At 36.8% G+C, this 25,953-nt stretch overlaps 1 protein-coding gene across 2 annotated transcripts in view; it reads left to right on the plus strand.

Moving 5' to 3' along the window:
• Positions 1-25,953, plus strand: part of PHKB (phosphorylase kinase regulatory subunit beta) — a 212,907-nt gene that overhangs the window by 94,231 nt on the left and 92,723 nt on the right. For both annotated transcript variants that reach the window (XM_008702663.2, XM_008702662.2), the window contains 5 exons: positions 5,937-6,000; positions 14,061-14,156; positions 15,264-15,461; positions 19,278-19,335; positions 20,111-20,188. In XM_008702663.2, the coding sequence (XP_008700885.1) occupies positions 5,937-6,000; positions 14,061-14,156; positions 15,264-15,461; positions 19,278-19,335; positions 20,111-20,188 (494 nt within the window). The remainder of the gene's footprint in view (positions 1-5,936; positions 6,001-14,060; positions 14,157-15,263; positions 15,462-19,277; positions 19,336-20,110; positions 20,189-25,953) is intronic.

Raw genomic sequence — 25,953 nt, forward strand, 5'->3', positions numbered from 1 at the left:
ATTTATTTTTTGACCATTTTGAAATTATGGATTAAATATCCTTAAAAGTTATAGGGCTATTCAAATGATTTATTTCATATTGGGTAAGTAATGGTAGTGCTTTTCTAGGAATTGATTCATTTTTTACTAAGTTGTCAAATTTATGTATGTAGAAACATTCGTAGTGTTTTCTTATTACCCTTTTGATGTCTACTATGTCTGTAAGTGATCTTTCCTTTTTTATTCCTAATATTGGTCATTTTTGTCTTTTATTTCTTTGACCGCCCTGCTAGCAGTTTATCAACTTTTCATTAGCTTTTCAAAGAATCCATTGTTTCATTGATTTTCTCTATTATTTTCTCTTTTTAATGTCATTGATTTCTACTCTTATCTATATATATTTTTCTGTTTGCTTTGGGTTTATTTTGCTCTTTTTCCAGGTTCTTTATGTTGGAGCTTAGATAATTGATTTGAAGCTTTTTTTCTTTTTTCTAGGATATGCATTTAGTGCTACAAATTTCTCAGCATTGCTTTAGCTGTGCTACACAAACTTTGATGTTATATTTTCCTTCTCATATTAAGTATATTTTTTTCATTTCACCTGAGACTTCCTCTTTGACCCATGTGGATTGTGTAGATGGGCATGTATTGTTTTGTTACAAGTGTTGGTGGATTTTCCTATTGTCTTTCGGTTGTTGATCCTAGTTTGATGCCATTGTTGTCAGAGAACACATTATGATTTCAGTTCTTTTATATTTTTGAGGTCTTATTTATGGCCAAGATATGATCTATCTTGGTCTGTGTTGATTGGTACTTGAAAAAAAAGGTGTACTCAACTTGTGTTATGTAGATTTTTAAAGTCAGCTTGGGCTATCATAAAATACCATTGACTGGGTAGCTTAAAGAACAGGAATTTATTTCTTATAGTTCTGGAAGCTAGGAAGTCCAAGAGCAAAACCAAAGTGCCACCCAATTTGATTCTCTGGTGAGGACTGTCTTCCTGGTTTACAGGTAGTTACCGTCTTACTGTGTCCTCTTATGGCAGAGAGGGAGAGAGAAAGGAAGATCTCTGGTATCTCTTCTTACAGGGATATGAATGCCATCATGAAGACCACATCCTCCTGACCTAATCTAAACCAGATTACCTTCTAAAAGCCTCATTTTCAAATATATAAAACTGGAGGTTGGGTCTTCAGTGTATGTTTATTCAGGAGACATAATTTGTTCCATAGCAAGAATGTTATAAAAATATTGATTAGATTCTGCTGGCTAATGGTTCTTCTATATCCTTGCTGATTTTATGTCTAGTCGTTCTACTAATTGTTATGAAAGGAGTGTTGAGTCTCCAACTATAATTGTGGTTTTGTCTATTTGCCCTTTTAGTTCTATCAATTTTGCTTCATGTATTGTGCAGCTCTTTTATTTGGTGCATGCACATTTAGGATTGCTATGTCTTCTTGGTGAATTGACCATCTAATCATTATATAATATCCCTCTTTGTCTCCAGTAATTTTCTTTGCTCTTCTGCTACTTTATCTGATATAGAACAGTCACTCTTGCTTTTTTTAAATTAATGTTTGCATGGTATTTCTTTTTTTATCCTTTTACTTTCAGTCTGCTTATATTGTTACATTTGAGGTGGGTTTCTTATGGACGGTATATAATTGGGTCATGGTTAGTTTTGTTTTTTGTTCTTTTTTTAAAGATTTTGTTTATTTATTTTAGAGAGAGCACAAGCAAGCACAAGCGGGGGGAGGGACAGAAGGAGAGGGAAAAGCAGACTTCCCTGCTGAGCAGGGAGCTCGATGTGGGGTTCAATCCCAGGGACCTGAACTGAAGGCAGATGCTTAACCAACTGAGCCACCCAGGCACCCCGGGTCATATTTTTAATTCAACTCTGCCAATCTTTTAGTTGATATAGTTAGATCTTATTGATATGTTTGGGGTTAAGTCTGCCATTTTATTTCTGTTTTGTGTTTATTCTCTCTGTTTTTCATTTCCCTCTTTTTCTTTTTCTACCTTCCTGTGGGTTCTTGAACATTTTTTAGAATTCCATTTTGATTTATGTATATTGGATTTGAATGTATCTTTTTGTGTAGCTTTTTGGTGGTTGCTATAGGTATTACATTATTTATACACAACAGGTCAGCTTATTGATGTCATCATTGTACCAGCTGGAGGGAAATAAAGAATTACCCTTGCCCATTTATAATATAATTAAGTATTTCCTCCCCATACATTTAGAACCACAGTTTTACAACTTTTGCTGTAACTATTACACATAATTTATAAAATATAAGAGAAGAAAATCCTGTTATATTTACCCATGTTTTTGCTTATCATATTATTTCTTCCTTTTTGACTGTTCCAAGGTTGTTTTCTTTCCCTCTTTCTATCATTTCCTTTCTGTTTTGAGAACTTATTTTAGTCATACTTTTAGGGTAAATCTGCTGGTGACAGATCTCTTATTTTTCTTTTATCTGAGAATGTCTTGCTCAGATAGATAAATTGATAGATAAAAGAATGTATTTACTCATATAAGATTCTGGGTTGACAGTTCTTTTCTTTCTGTGCTTGAAAATTTTCATGTCACATCCTTTTATCCTTCATGGTTTCTGATAATTCACTGTTATTCAGTCGTTTTTCCTCCTATAGGTCAGGATGTTTTTCTCTGGCTACTTTCAAGATTTTTTTTTACGAGATTTTTTATTTTTAAGTAATCTCCACACCCATCCTGGGGCTTGAACTCACAACCCTAAGATCAAGAGTTGCTCACTCCACCCACTGAGCCAACCAGGCACCCCTTTTTAAGATTTTTAATTTGTATTAGTTTTCAAAACTTATGATGTGTCCTAGCATGGATATTTTTATTTTATTCTGTTTGAGTTAGCTGCTTCAATCTGTAGCTTTTGTCTTTTGCTAATTGGGAAGTTTTCTGACATTATTTCAAGTACTTTTTTTTATACCTGCCCTTTTTCTCCTCTCCTTCAGGGAGTCCAGTGACATGAATGTTAGGTGTCTCACAGGTCACTGAGACTCTCTTCATTTTTTTTTTCTTTTTACAGTCTGTTTTCTCTCTTTTGCTCAGATTGGATAATTTTTATTGTTTTATCTTCCGATTTAGTAATTTTTTTCTTCTGTCTTCTCCATTCTGCCATCAATCCTGTCTATTGAGCTTTTTGCTTTGATTATCGTATTTTCAATTCTAACAGTTTTGATGAGACTGTTTCTTTTTTTTTTTCTAAGATTTTATTTATTTATTTGACAGAGATAGAGACAGCCAGCGAGGGAGGGAACACAAGCAGGGGGAGTGGGAGAGGAAGAAGCAGGCTCCCAGCAGAAGAGCCTGACGTGGGGCTCAATCCCAGAACTCTGGGATCATGCCCTGAGCCGAAGGCAGACGCTTAACGACTGAGCCACCCAGGCGCCCCTGATGAGACTGTTTCTTAGCTGAGGCTTTCTATGTTTTCATATGTTTCACTCATATTCATAATTGCTCAATGAAGCGTTTTTATCATGGCTGCTTTAAAATTTTGTCCCATAATTCTAACACCTTTTTCATCTCAGTGTTAAGATTTATTGACTGTCTCTTTCATTCAGTTTGAGATCTTTCTGTTTTTAGATATGATGAGTGATTTTTTCTATTGAAACATGGACATTTGGGTATTATAAGACCGTGGAATCTTTTTTTTACCTTTTACTTTAACTGTATTTTATTGATACCACTCTGGTAGGGGCAAGGGACAGGAGCATCACTGTATTATTACCAGGTGAGAATGTATTGCCAGGTTTTTGTTGACACCCAAGATGGAGAATCTTTGTTACTTCTAGGTCTGGGTGGGATGTATAGTTCCCCAGTAGGCCTCCGCTGATAACCTCCCTAGCTGGAAAGGATAGGAATGCTTCATTACTTATTCCTAATTGGCCTCCACTTACATGATAGGGAAGGGTGTAGTCTTCTTACAGCTGGGCATTAGTGAAAGTGCTGACTCGCCACTGGACCTCCTCTGATGCCATCCCAGCAGGACAAGGAGGTTCATTTCATTACTGATGAGTAAGAGTGGAAATCTAGGCTCTCCGTGTGATCTTCACAGTATGAGGAGGGGAGACTTACCGCCCATTGGGAGTGAAAAGTCTTTGCTTCCTCCTTGGACTTTTGTGATACCATCATAGCTGGGATGGTTGGTGAATGGGTATGGTTTCTCATTATAGACTCTGGTAGAAGTCTAGGTTTTCCACTCAGCCTTTATAGGACTGGGTGGGGCGAAAACCACAGTTTTTTTCTGAATGGTTATTGTCTAAAAGTTTTCTGTTTTGCTAGGCTGCCCTTTTCCTGCTCCTTTGGCAAGAGAGAACAGGTTTTTGTTGGGGCTTTTTGTGTACTGGCATTCCTAGTTGTTGGCTTCTTCAAGTCTGTTATATATGAGGCAAAAAGGAAACTCAGAGCGATTACCACAGTGTTGTTCCTAGAATCCTGAGGTTCTTAGCCAGTCTGCCTTATTTCCATTTTCTGAACCTTTTTATGTTTGCTTACATAGTGTCCAAGGTTTTTAATTATATTTAGTGAGAGGAATTAGGGAAAGTTATGTCTGTTCCACCTTTCCATGCATGTATTTCAAATTAAGTTTCCCCGTTTTTCCATTCTTTCAGAATAAGTTTCCCTATCCTGTAATAAAAGTAGTGCTTACTTGAGAACATTTCATGTAAACAACCCATAGAAAATGTGGATCATGATGACATGAATAGCTTAGAGCAGTGGTTCTCAAATTTAAAGCACATTCAAGCACCTAGAGGGCTTTTTAACACTGATTGTTGGATCCCACCCCCAGATAGGAGTGAGAACTGCCATTTCTAATAAGTTTCCAGGGAATGCTGCTGCTCTGGGAACCACACTTTTGTAATCACTGCTTTAAAGAAATGCTTAGATGATGATAGACCATTATTTTCAAAAGATATTAATGGCATATGCGTTGCTTTAAGTAAAAACAAAAAATTACGATAAGTACAATAAACTAGATATTTGATCTAAAATATTTAAAGGTTAACATTTATAAGATGACAGTGTCACATTTTTGTTTCACATATTTTTGTTGTTGTTCTTATTTTAAAGATTTTACTTATTTGTCAGAGAGAGAGAGCGCACGCAAGCAGGGGGAACAGCAGGCAGAGGGAGAAGCAGACTCCCCGTTGAGCAAGGAGCCAGATGTGGGGCTCGATCGCAGGACCCTGAGATCATGACCTGAGCCAAAGGCAGATGCTTAACTGACTGAGCCACCCAGGCGTCCCGACAGTGTCACATTTCTAATGAAATTGGGATTTTCCCATTTTTCAGCACTATTGTATATGGCATTTGAGAGGCCAAAGGAGTACACATTTTAGACAAAGAGAAGAATATGGCAAAAAATGAGAGGTGTGGTGATCAGTTGTTCTTTGAGTATAAAATAATGCCTATTTTATTGGACCCTAAGCTAAGAGTGTTTGAATGGGTATATTAAGCTCTTATTAAACTTGGTAAGTGTATGACGTACAAGATCTTTTTTAAGGCTCACTGTTGATGTCAGGAAAGCTCTGTTAAATTGATCTGAACTAATGATGCCCAACCTGGTTATTATTGAGTACATGCCATCATAATACACCTTCCTCTAAAGTTCATCTTTTTTTTTCCCTTGAGTTAGTGAATATAAATGATACTGGGATTAAAACTACTCCCATCAATAGTATGACCATTTGTCTAGATCAAGGTGAACTTAGAAATATTTTCCCCAGAAGAACACTAACCATAAAAAAGAAAAATTAAAATAGTGAAATGTCAGTTTAAAGTCTCTTAGACATAATTTTTCTCATGGAAGTTGTTATAAGTGTTAATAAAGAAACTTGCTTGTGAATATTCATTAGATAATGGTTCTTATTTTGTAGCCAGACATCAGAATTCTAAAGTATTTCCTTTTCTCTTTTAGCTCTGTTGGCTTAGCAAAAGCAGCTCTAGAAGCAATTAATGGATTCAACCTCTTTGGCAACCAGGTAAAACAAAAAACAAAACAAAAAAAAAAACGGGAGTATCAACAACAAACTTTGATCATGTTGTTGGATTGTGTGATTAATTAGTTTGGCCATTCATTTATCAAGTCATTCCTTATGATCAAAGAATGTCTGAAATTTATATAGCAGCTCATGGTTGGCCAGCCTTTCCTTTGAATCCAATTTGCCAGTTAAATTGTATTTTTCTAACTAAAAAACATTGCTTAATTTAAAAATATCTTTTGATAAAGAATCCTCATTTTCTTTGTTCAGTAACTTGTCCCTCAAGTCTCTTGTTGAGCTTTCACATTTTTATTTCTCTCTTTTTTTTTTAAGTAAGCTCTATGCCCATCATGGGGCTTGAACTCACAACCCCAAGATCAAGAGCTGCATGCTCTACTGACTGAGCCAGCCAAGCACCCTGTTTTCACATTTTTAAATATTCCTGACATTACAAACCATGTATTTTCCGTGTCAGTTCCCATGTTGATTTCAATGTAATGTATATCAATGTATATCTCATGCAGAGGGGAATTTGTGTAATATGTGCAGCCAAAGAATTGGAAACTGATCCTAGCTTATCCCTTAGCTAGCTGTAATTTTATGTCTAAATCTCTTTTTCTTTGGGATAAAAAGAAAACCCTAAGGGTTGCTTTAGATTTTCATAGGATGTTTAGCCAGTTTCTGCACCTAATCAAGTGACCGTGGACTAAGTTGTCAATGGAAGGCAATAATATGTAGGAATACAGGTTACTTTTCTGAATCAAGGAGTAGGCTAATTTTCTTTAGCAATTTTTATGGATTTCTAAGTTGGGAGGGTAAAGGAAGTTTCCAACTGATACTATAATTAACCCTAATCTATTAAAGTGCTAAGTCAGTGAAGATACATTTTAGGAACTTATACAGATCTGCAAAATGTGACATGGTTTCTATTATGGCAGTTGTAATACTATGCACCTGAAGTCTTGAATTTAGGAAAGTTTCAAGTTGGAATATGGTAGCAAACTGTCTCTCTTCCCTTCCCTATATACACAAACTGTCTTTTCCTCTCACTCCAATTTCTTCTGGACAATGGCTTCTGGTTATATCCAGGACATGAAGAATGAAGAATGAGCACAGACATGAAGCAGTTGGAAAGAGGGGAGCAGCACCTCATTCTGGTTCCCGAGAGGTGACTCCAAATCACCCACTAACATCTCTTCTTCTCACAAGACCTCTGGCTAGAGAAATGGAGGGATCAGACCTTGTAGGGACTTAGGGGTTTATGAACCTATTGAAAATCATGAATATTAATATTAGACCTCTCCTGGAGATTCTTCCTTCCTCTGGTACTGATCCCTTGGCTTATATCAACATTTCCCTCTCCCTGGAAGTGTCAACATACTCAAGGAAATTCCACATGTATCTTTCAATGCTTTTCATTTCCTTTTACCCCTTCCTCACTCAATATATCCCTTTAAATGTGTATATATGCATGAATGTATGTGTGTAAATATAAATATGTAGAGAATATATATATAATATATAGAGAGATAGATAAATAGAGGTAGATAGGAAGGAAGGAGGGGGAGGGTAATATGGCATAAAGGAATGGTATTGTTTTCAGAGTCAGGAAACGGGATCACTGTATGCTCTGTACTCCCACCAGTGAGCTCTGTAACTTTGGCTATTTACCTGTGTCTCAGCTTCCTCATCTAAAAATGTAGAGATAATGGTACTAGGACCTAACGCAGAAGGTTTTCATACAATTAAAAAGCAATTAGCATAGTGCTTGGCAAAGATTAAACCCTCAGTAAGTGTTATCTCTTGTTACTATGAATTACTGGTAATCCTAAAGAAAGGAAATGAAGAGATTGGACTGAAAAACCTCTAGAGAGCATCTCAAAGAGATGGAGAAGAGTCATGGACTAAACCAGTAGTGTTACAGCAACAGTCTGGAAAGATGCAGGTCTTGCTCTTCTGTTCTCCATGGCCTACCAGATAGTGGCTGAGTGGGGTGGTATGTTTAGGTTGGATGTTATGAAGTAGTGGTCAGCTCTTTTTTGCAGCTGTGCCGTCTCCTTTGATGTCCTGGAATCTTAGCATATGTAGCTTATGTGTCTGATATATACCCCCTCCACCTACCTAGATACCCCCACACATAATGGCACCTTTCCCAACTCCCTATCTCTCAGGGCTCTGCCTTCAGCCTGCTTTTCCCAGAAAGCTCTCATAGGTCTCTTAGCCATAACTCTAAAAGCACTGAATTGCTTTTTTATGCATTCTGATTTTGAGTTATAAGTATATTGCTGGTATTGTTACCCAGCCATAATTTCTCAATCTTGGCTGCGCATTGGAATTATTTGAGGAACTTAAAAAACAATACTGATGCGTGGGCTCTAGCCCTAGAGATTCTGATTGAATTGGTCTGGGGGAGGCCTTCGTGTTGAATTTTTCCTGTACTGCCCAGGAATTCTAATGTGCAGCCAAGGATGAGACAACTGCTCTAAGCAGAGTTCATTCTTTTTTTTTTTTAAAGATTTTATTTGTCAGAATGAGAGAGAGAGCACACAAGCAGGGGGAGTGGCAGGCAGAGGGAGAAGCAAGCTCCTCATGGAGCAGGGAGCCCAATGCGGGACTCAATCCCAGGGCCCTGGGATCATGACCTAAGCCGAAGGCAGATGCTTAACTGACTGAGCCACCCAGGCATTCCAAAGCAAAGTTCGTTCTTGACCGTGTTTAGCTTGTGTCTGTTTCCAGCAGAGTTATACACCAAACGTTCACTGATTTGACTACTCCTTAATTATTTCATGTAAAAATTTAGACAAATAATGTTTTATTCCTATAGCCACATAGATGTTAACCTATCACAAGTAGAATCCGTCTTCATCTTCCATTTTTTTGGATAATATCAGAGAGAATCCTAGTTTTGCAAATTCCCATCACTACAGCAGTTCAATTAACAAGGTACCTGTTAAACAGCAGCACATTTACATGTGATCTTTTTAGTGTTTAATCATCTTATAATATTGCCTCGTGTACTTAAAAGAGCTGTGGTCTCATTAAAAATCGATAGCTAGAAAAAGAACTAATATAATAAAGAAATGTTTTTGTTCAAATGAAAACCCAAAGAAACCTCCTCAAGTCATAGATCGTTGGAGCTGTTAGGGTCCTTCTCTCAAAATGAATGGTCAGAGAGTTGAGATGGCTTTTTGCAGGTCATGAAAGAGAGGCAAAACCAGGAATTAAACCAAAGCCACTTGGTAATGAATCTGGAATATCAGCTATTAGTACAGGAAATCTTGGCTCTTGAATGCTTTCCACCTTTAGAGGTGACAACTGTGCTTTTTCTTGGAAAACTCTTAAGGCATTTCTTTCTTTTTTTGAATTAAATTAAAATTTTTATTGAGGTAGAATTGATATATAACATTAATTTCAGGTGTATGACAACGGCTGGATATTTGTATATATTGAAAAATGATCACCACAATAAGTCTAGTTAATCAACTATCATCCATCAACATATATAGTTAGAATTTTTTTTCTTGTGATAGGAACTTTTAAGATCTATTCCCTTAGCAACACTCAAATATACAAAGACAGTATTATTAACTATAGTCATCATGCTGTGCATTACACCCCCAAGATTTACTTTATAACTGAGAGTGTGTACCTTTGACCACACTATTTCTTCTTAATTATTGAACTTTTGAAGGAAGTATCCATATATCGAGCAATGTGAAAGGTTTGCCTTTTGCCCTTTGTGTACTTCAGTGTATTAGATAAATGTTAATTTTTATTTTTATGGGAATTATTGGGTAGAAAAAACTTTTCATTTTCATTATGACTATCATGTGTTTCTACTTCCTTTCTTTTTTTAAAATATTAGACTTGCTTTATTATTCAAGAAAAATACCCATTATTTAAATATTTACTCTATGAATAAAATCTTAAAAAAAAAAAAAAAGGGGGACACCTGGGGGTTTGGTCGGTTAAGCATCTGCCTTCGGCTTAGGTCATCATCCCAGGGTCTGGGGTCAAGTCCTACATCTGGCTAAATAAAATAAATATTTACTCTGTAACCGTTTTCAAAGCTTATTTTCCTTTGTGAGAGAATAAGAAGAAACTATGATAAAATGGCCCAATTTCTTTACTAATAAGTTTATAATAAAGGCTAGTTTGTAGCATTTAGAAACATAACTCATAATCCTCAATGTGAGAATTATATATTTCATCATGGTTTCAATATATATTCTGTATAAATACAGTGACAATATACAGAAATATTATTAGAAGTAATACTTAAATAATAATTTTCACTCAGCAAATGTCATTGACATTGTTAGCAACAGTTTTGTGATTCCTGGGTCTGAGTCTCAGCTCCGCTCTTCTGAAACCCTGAGAATTAACACTCAGGTTCATCTCTTTCTGTAGTTTGAAAATTCCTTCATGTTAGTAGGATCTTCTGTAGAGAAAAGAAGCATGGCTTGTGGGAGGGGCTACTAGAGGCTACTGTTTGGTCAGCATGTAAAAGTTGGCTACTTATATACCCATTGCTACCCATAGCCATGGTGCTTAGGGGTAAGGCCCATCAGCAAATATCATTTCTGTAAGAATACAGCTTTCTAGGATCTTCTACAAAGCTAAGAGACAGCCTGATGCTGAGGTAGGGAAGAATGTGGTATCATCAGAGTGGTGTTGGTTTTGTTTTCAGAAGAATAGAAAAGATTTCATGTCTAGTAGATGTACTGACCAGTTTCATTGTTTGATTCTTTGATGCTGGAGAAGGGCAACAAGCCCATTAGCTCAGGTTCAGAGAAGTGATTAATGGGGAAATGAAAGACCCAGACAGTCCTCAAATCATTTCACTTTGGATTGAGACTAAAGAGATCAGCAATGTCTAATGGTCTCAGAAATGTTTGGTGCGGTCATGGAGCCTGGGATAGATGGTTCAGTGCAGCTCTTCCCCACCACTGGAACTCAAGTCCTTATAACAGTAGTCAGGGTTGAAGCAAATTCTAGTGTATTTACTAGGACACAATTGCAGAAACTCAATTTGGGGATTAAAGTTTGAACTAACAGTCTTAAAATATGTTCTTCCCTGGTGTTGGGATATTTTGGCAGAGTTGTGATGATTTCAGGAAATGGGAGATGAAAATAAAATATCCAAAGCTAATCAGATATTTTGCAGTGACACATACATATAAAACATCCTTTCATATAATGTGTCTTTAATTGGAGAAATTAAGATACTAACAGATGAGCTGAGGCCAGAATCTAAAAGGTGATGACTGGAGAGATTGCTCATATTATGAAAAGTGTTCAAAACAATGGAGACATATGTAGCTTCCTTTGAAATTTACAGCCCGAAAATTAATGTGTCTGATAATTTAAGGAGGTGATAATTAATTCCATATGTAAGTTTTCCTTGATGGCTTTTAGAAAAAATTGCTTCTGATTAGGAATAGTGGCCCATGGCCTTGGATGCATTTTATCCTCCTGTAAATCTGGGTTATATACCTAAACCATGGTATATTTCTTAAGAGGTTAGCCAAACAATACAGTTAACTAACCTTTGATCGCAGTGTTAAAATATGGTAACATTATGAGATTATTTTTCCTTTTGTGCATATTTCTTAGAGGCTGGCAGAGAAAGAGACCTGAACAAATACTTTGAATGTAGATAAATAAGCCATTGATTTTGGCCAGAAAATAGAAGTTGGCTGTTTATATTAATCAAATAATGTCAGGAATTGCCAAATTTGCCATTTTACTTCATTATTTATGTTTCCTTACTTAGGTTGTATCTTTTAAAAATTCAATTCAAGGCAGACTGATTTGGCATGCAAGTGACTTTATTAATTATCAGCCTAAGGATTAACCATACTTCGTATTTTCTATACTCACAGATTCCCGACATCTCATACCCACTAATTTCTCTGCTGCTTTGTTTTAACCACCATACTTGCTCCCCTTTCCCCCAAAATTCATACGTATAGTTTACCTTCTCCACAAAGTCCCCCAAGTTAGTATTCTTTCATCTAAGCCAATCATTTGGTACATAGTCGTGTATTGCCATGTGATTTGGTACATAGTCGTGTATTGCCATGTGATTTGGTACATAGTCGTGTATTGCCATGTGATTTGGTACATAGTCATGTATTGCCATGTGATTTGGTACATAGTCGTGTATTGCCATGTGATTTGGTACATAGTCGTGTATTGCCATGTGATTTGGTACATAGTCGTGTATTGCCATGTGATTTGGTACATAGTCGTGTATTGCCATGTGATTTGGTACATAGTCGTGTATTGCCATGTGATTTGGTACATAGTCGTGTATTGCCATGTGATTTGGTACATAGTCGTGTATTGCCATGTGATTTGGTACATAGTCGTGTATTGCCATGTGATTTGGTACATAGTCGTGTATTGCCATGTGATTTGGTACATAGTCGTGTATTGCCATGTGATTTGGTACATAGTCATGTATTGCCATGTGATTTGGTACATAGTTGTGTATTGCCATGTGCAGTCTTTTTGTTTACTTGTTATTAATCTTGTTTAGGGACTATGCCTCACCGGGGTCAGTTCCTTGAGAGAGGAGATCAAGTCCTGTCTTTTTTATTTTCCTCAAAGGAGAAAGCACGTGACTCTGACAATGGTAGCTACTGCATTAAGCTTTTGTTGGGCTCAATTTTGTGGGTAGAGATGAGTAGCTGAGGTTTTCAAATTGTAGGAAGGATAGTTGAGCATTAATCTCATTGTTGAGAGTCCGCTTCACTCATTCGTTGTTCATTTATTAATTATCGGAGTTAAGAGACATTTAAGAAATGATACCATGAATGAAAAATTATTCTATTCTATGAGCTAATATTCATGTATGAACAGGTTAACAGAAAAAATATACGTATAGTGAATCTGATATTTGGATGTAGGGCCTAGTAATCCTAGTTTTGGGATGTCAGTCTAGGTGATTGATTTGAGGTATTTTAGTTTCAGGGTGAGTACATCTTTGAAGTTGGTGTAAATTTGGATGAGATTTAGCGGGTAATATTAAAATAACATGAAAGTTATAAGAGTTCTCTTCTTCCTTTCTCCATGTATTTTTCTGAGTAGTCTCTTATTATGGAAGTAGTCTTTGTATTCCAATTTCATTTCCTGTGTTTTCAGAGTATTTAGCTCCCCAATAAAAGAACAAAGCCATGTTTACTTATGACTATGCTTTTGAAAATGGAAAGTACTAATGGCTAAATAGTAAACTTTTTTCAACTTGTTTATCAGACCAATTGCCATTTTTTTTGTTACACCTATCTTTTTGTTTAAGTTTTTGTTTCTTACATGAAAGATATTTTTTAACGTGGGAAATTGTATAACTCAATGGTTAAGATATGAACTTCTCTGTCAAAGACCTGATTTTTGAATCCTTGCTCTTGCTCTGTTAAACTAGGAGTTAACATCTTCTTCATTAAAATGGGGATAATAATATCTACATGTTGGGGATTAAGTGAGATAATCCACGTGAAGCATAAAGAAGAGGGCTTAACATCATGAATATTAGCTAGCAGTATGTGAATTATTATTATTAGAGATGCTCCTATCTTCATATTTTATTCAAATAGTTTTTACAGCTTTAATTCTAGATTGTATCTAAATTTGTATAGATTGATCATATAATCAGTGTTCTTTTTAAGACTGTATAATTCAGATTTCGTGCATCCTAATTAATTCTTGCTTTATTCTTTGCCAAAAATGCTAGCTAAACTATTTTTATCTTTATTAAAACAAATATCCTTAATTGATTAGTTATCTTGTAATCACTACGTTTTGAATTATAAGAAGACTAAGGAGAAATAGGGAAAATGTAAAAATAACATTTATATTTTATGATTATAAAATTAATGTTTATTGCAAGAAATTTGAGGAGTACTGAAATATAAAAAAGAAAATTAGAATCTTCTGTAATGCCACACTCAGGTGCAACCAGTGTTAATATGTTTGTGAAATTTCTTATAGCCAAAATGTCTAAGTTCTTTTTCCTTGATTTAGGAAATGTTTGTTTTGTTTTTTTTCTCTCATTCCAGGGATGTTCTTGGTCGGTTATATTTGTGGATCTCGATGCTCATAATCGCAATAGGCAAACTTTGTGTTCACTGTTACCCAGAGAATCAAGATCTCACGTGAGATATTTTTATACTAAACTAATACGAAACACCATTTATGATTGCTTCCTCAAGAAAGTGCTTAAAATGTTAGAGGTTGCCAGAGAAATGAGGAGAGAGAAGTAAATGTTGCCTCTCACTCTGCTGTCCTGTGGAGGTTTAGTTCACGAAGCGAGCAGAGCTGTGGACAAAGCTACTTTGTCCTTGGGTCTTTTGTAGGACTACAGAAAACCAAACTCACTTTTTGAGGTGGGGGGTTGGGCGTAGCAACGTTATACCAAAATGAATTTTTTGGTCATAGAGTATTAGAAAAATGTTTTTCGTGATTTATATTTCTTTTGAAAAAATCTACTTGCTTTGTTTATTTTCTCTCATGTGATTTATCTTTAAACTTTTATATGCCCATAGTACCTGATGACTGATTTTCCTAGGGGTGGTCTGTGGCTGTATTCTTAGAAACATCCCAAATAAAATAATTATTTAAAAAGTACAATTTTATAGAAATAATACAAGATTTTGATAAAACAGAACCCACAAATAAGCAAAGAATAATATAATATCCACTCATTATTTCACCACTCAATTACAGTTTTAGGGTGACAGCATTTGGGTTTATATGTTTCCACACATTTTTATGTACATATGTAATATTTTTATTTTATGAAACTGGAAGAATATTGTTTATAATGCTTGATAACCTAGTTCTATGAATGGACATATCTATAAACATTTCTACAATATAAATTTTAATGGCTGCTAATTTACTCAGCTAATTGTTGGACATTCAGATTGTTTTCTGTTTTTCACCATTATAAACCAATGTTATGACAGACTAAGTTATAATTAGTAATTATCGGTGTTAAATTTTTACACACTGCCTTAATTAATATCTTTGAGTTTAAGTCCAGTGTTGAATCTTGAAAATACTCCTTATTAATGGATAAAGTTTTATCTCCTCTGTAAGGTTCACCAAACCATGTGATATAAATGTCTGTCCCTTGGAGCACAGCAGTCTCACTGTCCGTGAGATAACCTTACTGACTTTTCATCTCCCTGATTCTCCTTGGGCTGTGTGATCGTATCACTGCAGACACTTACATTCCTTCTTTTTCTCATTGCTCCCAGAACACAGATGCTGCCCTACTACCCTGCATCAGTTATCCTGCGTTTGCCCTGGATGATGAAGCTCTGTTTAGCCAGACACTTGATAAAGTGGTTAGAAAATTAAAAGGAAAATATGGATTTAAGCGTTTCTTGAGAGATGGATATAGAACATCTTTGGAAGATCCCAACAGACGGTACTACAAACCAGCTGAAATTAAGGTATCAAAAAACATTCCATATCATAACAGAGTAGTCAAAAGCACCGATTCAGGAAACAGACCTCTTGGGTTTGAACTCTGGCTCTGCCACTTACTAGCTATTTGGCCTTGGGCAAGTTAATAAACCTCTCTGTGTTTAATATTTTTCATTGGTAAAATAATAATAGTACCTACTATTATTTGTTCTGTTACTGAGGTTCTTATGAGGATTAAATGAGTTAATGTATCTCTAAAAGTGCTTCCAATGGTTCTTGACACAGAGTAAGCATTCAGTAAGTGTTAGCCTTACTAGCAGTGAGGCCCATTTGCTCATATTGGGCCATGGTGATTCATTGCATGAATAATTTTTAACTGAACTTTCAGTACTTTGCCTACCTGCTCCATACCATTTGCCTTATATAATAGAAAATACCTATTTGTGATTCAACTTTCAATCTTTTAAGCAAATGCTCTTTTTTTCTGTGTCACTTGGACATTGCCTTTTCAAATATAGTCCTCTAAATATTTATTTTAAAACATTTATTTCAAATGCACATACATGCCACTTTATCTAGTTTATTCTAGCAATTTTTAAGCTTTTCAGAAAACTATAACGCTCAAAAAAAAAGGGTAAGCATCCATCCACATTGCTGAAGATTTTCTTTTGGTGGAATAGATTGAAAATTATTTTTGTATTGGGGCACCTGGGTGGCTCAGTCGTTAAGCGTCTGCCTTTGGCTCAGGGCGTGATCCCCGCATTCTGGGATCGAGCCCCCACATCAGGCTTCTCCGCTGGAAGCCTGCTTCTTCCTCTCCCACTCCCCCTGCTTGTGTTCCCTCTCTCACTGGCTGTCTCTCTCTCTCTGTCAAATAAATAAATAAAATCTTTAATAAAAAAAAATTATTCTTGTAAGCATGGTCATAACTTTGAAGATAGGTGAGGACCCATGAATATATAAAAAATCTTTAGGCAACATTGTATCTTATAATTTGTTAGGCAGTTAAATACCACTCTTAATATTTAATACACACTTAGCTTTGCTGGACAATTAGACAAGCTATTTATCATTTTATTTAATTTCACAACTGACTATCATCTGGAAGCATTAGGAGCCATGTTATTGTGTACATATTTGAAACTTTATAGCTATTTATTAGGTTGGGTCAAAAGATCCATTTACTTCTTAAGCACCTTCAGATATCTCTTCTCTATTTAATACATTTCCTGAGCTGATTTATAGCACTTACATTTGAATCAGACCTGCTGTAACTACCACCCTGCAAATTTTCATCTTTGGATCAGTACAGTAGAGGTTCTCTGTCCGTGTACCCGCTGCTGAGCACCAGCACGGAAAGTCACAGCGTTAGACGGATGCCACCCCAGATGCAGAACGCCCATCTTGGTTCCGTCCTCACTGTTGATTTCACTGCTTGTCGGTACTGCTGGGTGACTCTGCCAGGAACTCCCCTTACAAGCTTTTCCCGCCTTTTTCCTATTTGTATTCAGGTTCCCAGACTTTACTTCTTACTTCATAGCCTTTCATTTTTATGACCTCCTCCACTGCACCTATCCTTCAGCCATCCCTACCTCCATCTCTCTTTGTCTCACAGAGGTGTTATCTGTTCTTCATCCTAGAGCCAACCTCCATATGTACACCCCATCCTGTTCTCTCTTACTTCTTTCGGATTCTTACTCTATCATTTGTTTTCTTCTCTGATAGAAGGATGTCTGTCTCTATCTATTTCTTTTTTATCCTCCTCATCTTCCTCATTTCTCCCTTCTGTCTTGCTCTCCCTCAGCTCCAGTCAGCCTTTTCCCCCCTCAGCATAAGCACAGTGATATTCATTTAAAACAAAAACAAAAACCTTTACTCCTCTCTGCCTCCAGTCATCGCTATCTTTTTGTAGCCACACTTCTGAAAAGCATAGTCTGTTCTTGGTGTGTTTCCTTGTTTGCCTCCTACTCACTCCGTGTTATACTCCAGCTTGTCTTCAACACTTTCCAGTAGCCGTGTTGGCTTCAGTCAGTTTAGGTCACTGGGTAGTGGATGATTTTCCAGTCTCGTTTCACTGAACCTCTCCTTGGCATTTGTGTTTTAACTGGGTCTTCTTTCTTTTTTTTTTTAATAAAAAATTTTTATTATGTTATGTTAGTCACCATATGGTGCATCCCAAGTTTTTGATGTAATGTTCATTCATTACTTGCGTATAACACCCAGCGCACCATGCAATACGTGTCCTCCTTAATACCCATCACCAGCCTACTTCTTTCTTGGGACATTCTCCATTTTCTGTGATCCCATTCTCTTCCAAATTCTCTTCTGTCATTGTCTTTTCCGGTTTTTCTTCTACCACCTCCTGAACATTGTTCTTTTCCTGAGTTTTGTCCTTAGTCCAATTCTCTTTTCATGCTACCCATGCAATCATAGTTTCAGCTATCACTCAATCCCAGATCTCCTTCTCCCCCTGGGTACCCTACCGTGTATCCAGCTACCTTTTGGACATCCTTACTTGAATGTCCTTCCGTCTGCTTCTGCTCAATTCCCACTCTTTTGCCCAAGCCCCAAACCTGAGAGTCATTCTAGGCTTTTCTGTCTCATTCAGCTCTCGTTGTCACTCCCAGGCCTACCAGATTTAACCTCTTTTAAATCTTAATGTCTGTCCCTTCCTCTCTATTAACTCCTTGATTTAGGCTAGTGATTCATAAGCAAAGGATTTTGCACCCCAGGGGACATTTGACGATATTAGCAGACATTTTTCATTGTCACAACTTAGTGGGTGCTACTGGCATTGGGAAGGTAGAGGCCAGAGATGCTACTCAACATTTTGCATTGCATAGAACAGCCCATACAACTAAGAATTATTTGGCCCAAAATGTCAATAGTGCTGAAATTGAGAAACCTCAGTTTAGGCTAATATAACATCTCCTTATTTCTTGCCCTAAAACTCTCTTCAGTACTGTCAGCTCTCCAACTAGTAAGTAAATCTGATGAGTAAATCTGATTCTGCTCAGTATTGATCATTGGTTCCATGTCACTTCCAGATAAAAGTCTCAGTCTTGTAGCATGACTTCCCAGACCCTTCCTGATCTGGCTGGCCTGGCCTGGCCCACCTCTTGGGCATTAACTTTCTCGATTTCTTGCTTGCTCGTTCCAAAAATACTGAATTGCTGGTAGTTTCTTTAGCAAACTTTGTCCTCCCATGCATCTGTAGTTTGTACTATTGTTTTCTATGCATGGAGTTCCCTTAGCTCATCTCCCCAGAGAAATCTATCAAGGCTTAATTGAACCATCTCTTTTCCTATTATCCCTTCCCAACCCCTGGGCAGACTCAGGTATTTCATTTCCTATGTTTCTGATGTACCATGTATAAACATCTCATATGATACTATAGCTGTTTATTTACATGCCTGACTCCCCACTAGGCTAGGAGCCCTTGAGGGCAGGTTCTCTATTTATTTGTCTTCGTAGCCCTCTGTCTAGTTGGTGCCAGGCATTACTAAATACTTAGTAAATATTTATTGAATGAATGATTACTGTGTGATGGATTAAATGAATGAGATTTTGAATAGTAAGAGTTCTAAGAATTTTTTAAAAAGAGCAGTGAAACTACTTATGTCAGTCCAATTTTGTTATTACTATATATTTCTATGTATATCCTATATACTATAATTGATTAGACTATACAGTATAATCTATATACTTCTATATATCTTAACTTTGTTCTAACAATCATTCTATATGTAATTAATTTGTTCTAATTAATATAATTGTTCTAACTAATGTAACTGTTCTCATTAACTTCAGTGAAATTTTTAATATTTTATTTTCTGTTTTAGCTGTTTGATGGCATTGAATGTGAATTTCCCATATTTTTCCTTTACATGATGATTGATGGTAAGTGAGCTTTTCTCCTAAAATTTAAGCTATAGGATATACGTGGTTTAAAGAAAAGCAGATTAAATGTGACCCTTTCAGCTAGCAAAATAGACTATACTTCAGTGATACTAACTGCTTTGCATTTATATATGCTGCTCTTCTGCTTTCTGAGTGAATATTAAATCATTTAAAGAATTTTAAAAAATACTTTGAAATATTTATGAAATGATACAAATATATTTTCATATTTGCAAAGAGAAAGTTTTATGAATAGTAATAATGGATATTATAATCTTTGACATTGTGAATGTCTATAACATTTACACTTAAGAATAGGGAAATTTCAATTGAAATTCAATATTCAGTTCTAAATGCTAATATGACCTTCTAAAATTAATTTCATGGAATAATATCATACATATTTGCATTACATATTTCCAATTTTATTTTTATCATTTACATACAAAATTACCAAAGTAATCATAACTGGGCTGGTAGATTTTTTCACTTCTTTTTCCTTTTTCCTTTTTTTTTTTTTTTAAGAGAGGGAGAGAGTGGGGGGAGAGGCAGAGGGAGAAGGGAGATCTTTAGCAGGCTCCACACCCAGCATGGAGCCCAACATGGGGCTCGATCTCAGAACCCTGAGGTCATGACCTGAACCTAAATCAAGAGTCAAACGCTTAACTAACCTAGCCACCCAGGTGCCCCGTGAGCTAGGAGAGTTTTCTAAGGCAAGATTTGTGTGGTACTTGTTGAGCTCAGATGCTATTGGATTTTATATTTTAAATTTTAGGAGTTTTTAGAGGCAATCCCAAACAAGTAAAGGAGTATCAGGATCTTCTGACTCCAGTACTTCATCAGACCACAGAAGGTATAGTTGGATTGTTTTTCAAGAAATTCTTCCTAATATTTCTTTAATGTTCCTTAGAAATGTATAAATGATTCCTTTTTAAATATAACAATTTATATTAAATTGTAAAAAATGAATGGAGCCTTGAATGAATTATAAAGCATAATCTATTAATTTGTTATTATAAGTGTGTTTTTATAAAAGAACTTCATTGGGCAAGACAGGATGAATAAATTTAGGTGATTATGATTGTACCAACTGCAAAATAGTTTGCCAGGTGGGCAAAAGTTCTTGTTCTGCTACCTACTGTGAAACTCCTTCACTCTGTGTAGTGTGACAGTAATATAGAGTAACTGCTTGTTCTCCAGATCATCCGAAATGCTATTTTCAGGTGAATGCTGCCCCCTCCAGATGGCTACCTTAAGAGGTTCTGCCATAGGCTCAAGGTACTACCATTGCCAAGAACATATTGACCTCTTCTTTGGAGTTGCTTCTGGACCTTTAGCACAGTATTTTTAATGTCTGCCTTGTGCTAATGTCTCATCCTTTGAGGATAGGTTTAATATTTTAGTAATGGCTAAAAGACTCTTATGAGTAGTATATTGGTTTTAGTTAAACACCAGCAGGGCCCATAAAAGAATATAATTGATTTTTCAGTATGACTAGAAAACTAAGTCTCAAAGAATTTCGAGGAAGAAGCTTCAGATTCTTTGGGGTTTGGAAGTATTAATAAAATAAGAACATATTCTCTTGAGTAAACAGCTTTGAAAACATTTATCTGAAAGTGAAAAATCATGTGTGGGTAAAAAATGGGTGGTCCTGTGGATCCAGGGCACAAATTTGCAATTATAACATTGGGCCCCAATCCTCCCACAGGTAAGGTTTGTGATATTCTTTACATTTTTCCACAAATAGAAAGTTTCTTTCAAATAAAAAGTTCACAGTGTGTGCTCACCCTTTAAAATACTTGTAATGTTAAAGTAGTGAAATATTTGTGGATAAACATTGAATTCCAAATAAATATTAATTTTTGAAACCAGTTATTTATATCTTTATGCTCCAAATAATAATTTGTCCAATGTGAGAAATAATGTAATGCATGCTGTAATGATTATAATATTTGAATTATTTGAAATCCAAGCCCTTGAATCAGATCTGTTAGTATTCAGTGGTAGATCATTAATGCATTGAGGGGCTAGTTTAGTGTACCAGTTTAATCTTTATCATGTCCGGAGAGTGATGTTCAGACTATTCTTTGTGTATCATAGACCTTTTTTACTGGTTTTAGATACAAATATCACTATTGATTGCCTTTCTGAAAGGGGCTCAGGGAATGGAAAAGGCAGGATTCTAGGTGAGTCAATATGGTCTCAGGATCCCAGGAGATACAGAAAGAATCAGGGTGCCTGAACCAATAGAGTGCCCAAGCAGCGGAGCAGGATAACTGGTTATGGTCAGTGAGCCCAGGAGGGACTCTCAGCTCAGGTTGCCATAAACTGTGAGCCAGGCCGGTAGGGAGGCCACTCTTTGCCTGAGCACCCAGACAAAGACTGGGATGTGTAGGCCAGTTACCAACACCTGGAAGATCCAAACGGCTGTGCCCACGACCAGCCAACAGCTCTCAGGGTAGCAGTGGCTCTGGGAAGGACAATAGGGTGGCATCCAGCTGGGACCAGGGAGTAGTGGAGCAGGATGCACATGTGCCCACCCACAAACACTTGCAGTCCCAAAGACACAAAGTGCAGAGACACTCTCAAGTCTCTAGCAATCCTCCTAGGAGAATTGCAGTCCCCATCACCCACAGGTTTCTGTGGAGCTTGGTGCACACAGAAGTGGAAATGGTTTGACCCAGAAAGTTTTTTGAAGAAGGGGTCTGTAATCTTGAGGCTCTGGGCCAGGGATCCAGTCAAGGCCATTTTTGCTCTGACCCTCTGAAGAGGCACGGAAAGCCACCAGGGAGCAAAAGGCACACAGAGACCAGCTCACCTTGAGCCCGTCCCCCTGACAAGGGATGGTACAACTCTGCCCAGGCAAAGAAACCCGAGAAACAGAACAGGAGGCCCCTCCCCCAGAAGACAGACTGGAAGAACAGGTGAATGACAAGCCAATAGATCCCACAGGACTGTAAAACTCCAGTACTAGGGGAAAATAATGTATTGAGCTCCAGGTGTTTCCTCACGACTTGTTTTTCCTCCAGTCTAAAATTTTACTTTTTTTTTTTTTTTTTACCTTTTTCCCATTACAACTAGATCCTTATTTTACCAATTTATGTTTTTAAGTCACTTTTTAACCTTTATTTTACATCAACATTTTATAGATTTATGCCTCATTCTAGTCCTTTTTTCACTCTGTTGAATTTTATTTTCCATATATATGTATATATACTTTGTTTTTGTTGCATTTTTGGATTGTAGTATCTTCTAACACAGAGACCTAAATTCAATCAGGAACAAATAGATCACCCTGCTTTGTCCACCCTGAGAGATTATAATCTCTCCACCACATTTTTAATTGTTTTTTTCATTTTGGCTTTATTTTTCTTTGGTGGCTGCAGACCACTTCAGATTTTTTTTCTATGGTGTGTTTTGCTTGGGTCGTGGTTGATATTTTGGACTCTATTCATTTGCTGATCCATTCTTCCTTGGGTAGAATGATTACAAGTAGGAACTCACAACAAAGGAAGGAACCAGAGGCAATGTTCTCTGCCATAGAGCTAATCTATATGGATATGAGCAAGATGTCAGATATAGAATTCAGTATGGTACTTATAAAGTTAATAGCTAGGCTTAAAAAAAGCATACATGACAATACAGAATCTCTAAAGGCGCAAACGAGATCTACTCAGGCTGAACGGAAAATGCTATGAATAGGATGCAGTCTAAATTGGATGCTGTAACAGCTAGGGTCAAGGAGGCAGAAGAGAGAATAAGTGATGTAGACGACAAGCTGATGGAACGGAAGGAAGTTGAGGAAAAGACAGAGAAACAATTCATAACCCATGAAGAAAGTCTTACAGAACTTAATAATGCCTTGAAAAGAACCAGTGGCAGAATCATCGGAATCCAAGATGGGGTGGGAAGAGAAAGAGGGCTAGAAAGTATATTTGAGCAAATCATGGCTGAGAACTTGCCTAATCTTGGGAAGGAAACAAGCATTCATGTCCAAGAGGCAAAGAGAACCCCTCCCAAAATCAATAAAAATAGATCAGTGCCCCAACATGTAATAGTAAAGCTTGCAAATCTTTGAGCCAAAGAAGCTATCCTGAGAGCAGCTAGGGAGTGGAGATTCCTTACATATGGAGGAAGGAACATCAGAATAACATCAGACCTATCCACAGAAATCTGCCAGAAAGGGCTGGCAAGACATATTCAGGGTACTAAATGAGAAGAACATGCAGCCAGGAATACTTTATCCAGCAAAGCGGTCATTGAGAATGGAAGGAGAGAGAAAGAGTTTCCAGGACAGACAGAAACTGAAGGAATATGTGACCACCAAGCCAGCCCTGCAAGAAATATTAAAGGAGATACTGTAGGTAAAAGGAAACCCCAAGGGTAACATAGATTAGAAAGTAACAGACAATCTACAGAAACAGGGACTTTGCAGGCATTGTAATGGCACTAAATTCATGTCTTTCAATAGTTACTCTGAATGTGGATTTGCTGAATGCTCCCATCAAAAGACACAACTTTTCAGATTGGATAAAAATGCAGGACCCATCCATTTGCTGTCTACAGGAGACTCATTTTGAACCTAAAGATACCTGCAGATTGAAAGTGAGGGGATGGAGAACCATTTACCACACCAACGGACTGCAAAAGAAAGCTGGGGTAGCAATCCTCATATTAGACAAATTAGATTTTAAACCAAAGACTGTAGTAAGAGTTGTGTAGAGGGACACTATATCATACTTAAACAGTCTATCCAAGAAGATTATCTAACAATTGTAAATATCTATGCCCCAACATGGGAGCAGCCAATTATATAAACCAATTAATAACCAAAATAAAGAAACATATTGATAATAATAAATTAATAGTAGGAGACTTCAACACTCCACTCTCAGCAATGGACAGATCATCTAAGCAGAAGATCAACAAAGAAACAAGAGCTTTGAATGACACATTGGACCAGATGGACTTTGTAAATATATACAGAGCATTCTATCCTAAAACAGGAGAATATTCATTCTTCTCGAGTGCACGTGGACTTCCTCCGGAATAGATCACATACTATGTCACAAATCAGGTCTTTCCCCATACCAAAAGATTGGGATTATTCCCTGCATATTTTCAGACCAAAATGCTTTGAAACTGGAACTCAACCACAAGAAGAAATATGGAAGGAACTCAAACATTTGGAGGTTAAAGAGCATCCTGCTAAAAATGAATGGGTCAACCAGGAAATTAAAAAAGAACTTAAACAATTCATGCAAACCAATGAATATGAAAACACATCAGTTAAAAACCTATGGGATACTGCAAAAGCGATCCTTAGAGGGAAGTACATAGTCATCCAAGCCTCTCTCAAAAAAGTAGAAAAATCCTAAATGGACAAGCTAACCTTACATGTAAAGGACCTGGAGAAAGAACAGCAAATAAAGCCTAAACCAAGCAGGAGAAGAGAAATAATAAAGATTAGAGCAGAAATCATTGAAATAGAAACTAGAAAAACAGTAGAACAGATCAATGAAACTAGCAGCTGATTCTTTGAAAGAGTTAATAAGATAGATAAACCTCTTGCCAGACTTATCCAAAAGAAAAGAGAAAGGACCCAGATTAATAAAATCATGAATGAAAAGGGAGAGATCACGACTAATACCAAGGAAATAGAGACAATTATTAGAACTTATTACCATCAGCTGTATGCCAACAAACTGCAGAATCTGGAGGAAATGGATGCCTTCCTGGAAACTTATAAACTACCAAGACTGAAACAGGAAGAAATAGGTAATCTGAAGAGACCAATAACCAACCAGCAAGGAAATTGAAGCAGTAATCAAAAACCTCCCAAAAACGAGAAGCCAAGGCCATATGGCTACCCTGGGGAATTCTACCAAACATTTAAAGAAGAAATAATGCCTATTCTACTGAAGCTGTTTCAAGAAATAGAAATGGAAGGAAAACTTCCAAACTTGTTCTGTGAGGCCAACATTACCCTGATCTCCAAACCAGACAAAGATCCCATCAAAAACGAGAATTACAGACCAATATGCCTGTTGAACATGGATGCCAAAATACTCACCAAAATCCCGGCCAATAGGATCCAACAATACATTAAAAGGATTATTCACTAGGACCAGGTGGGAATTGTTCCTGGGATGCAAGGGTGGTTCAACATTCATGAATTAATCTACATGATAGATCACATTAACAAAAGAAGAGACAAGAACCATATAATCCTCCGAATTGATGGAGAAAAAGCATTTGACAAAATACAGCATCCTTTCATGATTAACACTCTTCACAGTGGAGGGTTAGAGGGAACATACCTCAATATCATAAAGGCCATCTATGAAAAGCCCACAGTGAATATCATTCTCAATGGAGAGAGACTGAGAGCTTTTCCCTTAAGTTCAGGAACACGACAGGGATGCCCACTCTCACCACTGTTGTTCAACATAGTACTAGAAGTCCTAGCCTCAGCAATCAGACAAAACAAGAAACAAAAGACATTCAAATTGGCAAAGAAGATGTCAAACTCTCGCTCTTCACAGATGACATGAGACTCTATGTGGAAAATCCAAAAGACTCCACCTGAAAATTACTAGAACTCATACAGCAATTCAG

Source organism: Ursus maritimus, unplaced genomic scaffold (assembly GCF_017311325.1).
Source record: "Ursus maritimus isolate PB19 unplaced genomic scaffold, ASM1731132v1 scaffold_19, whole genome shotgun sequence".
Lineage (NCBI taxonomy): Eukaryota > Metazoa > Chordata > Mammalia > Carnivora > Ursidae > Ursus > Ursus maritimus.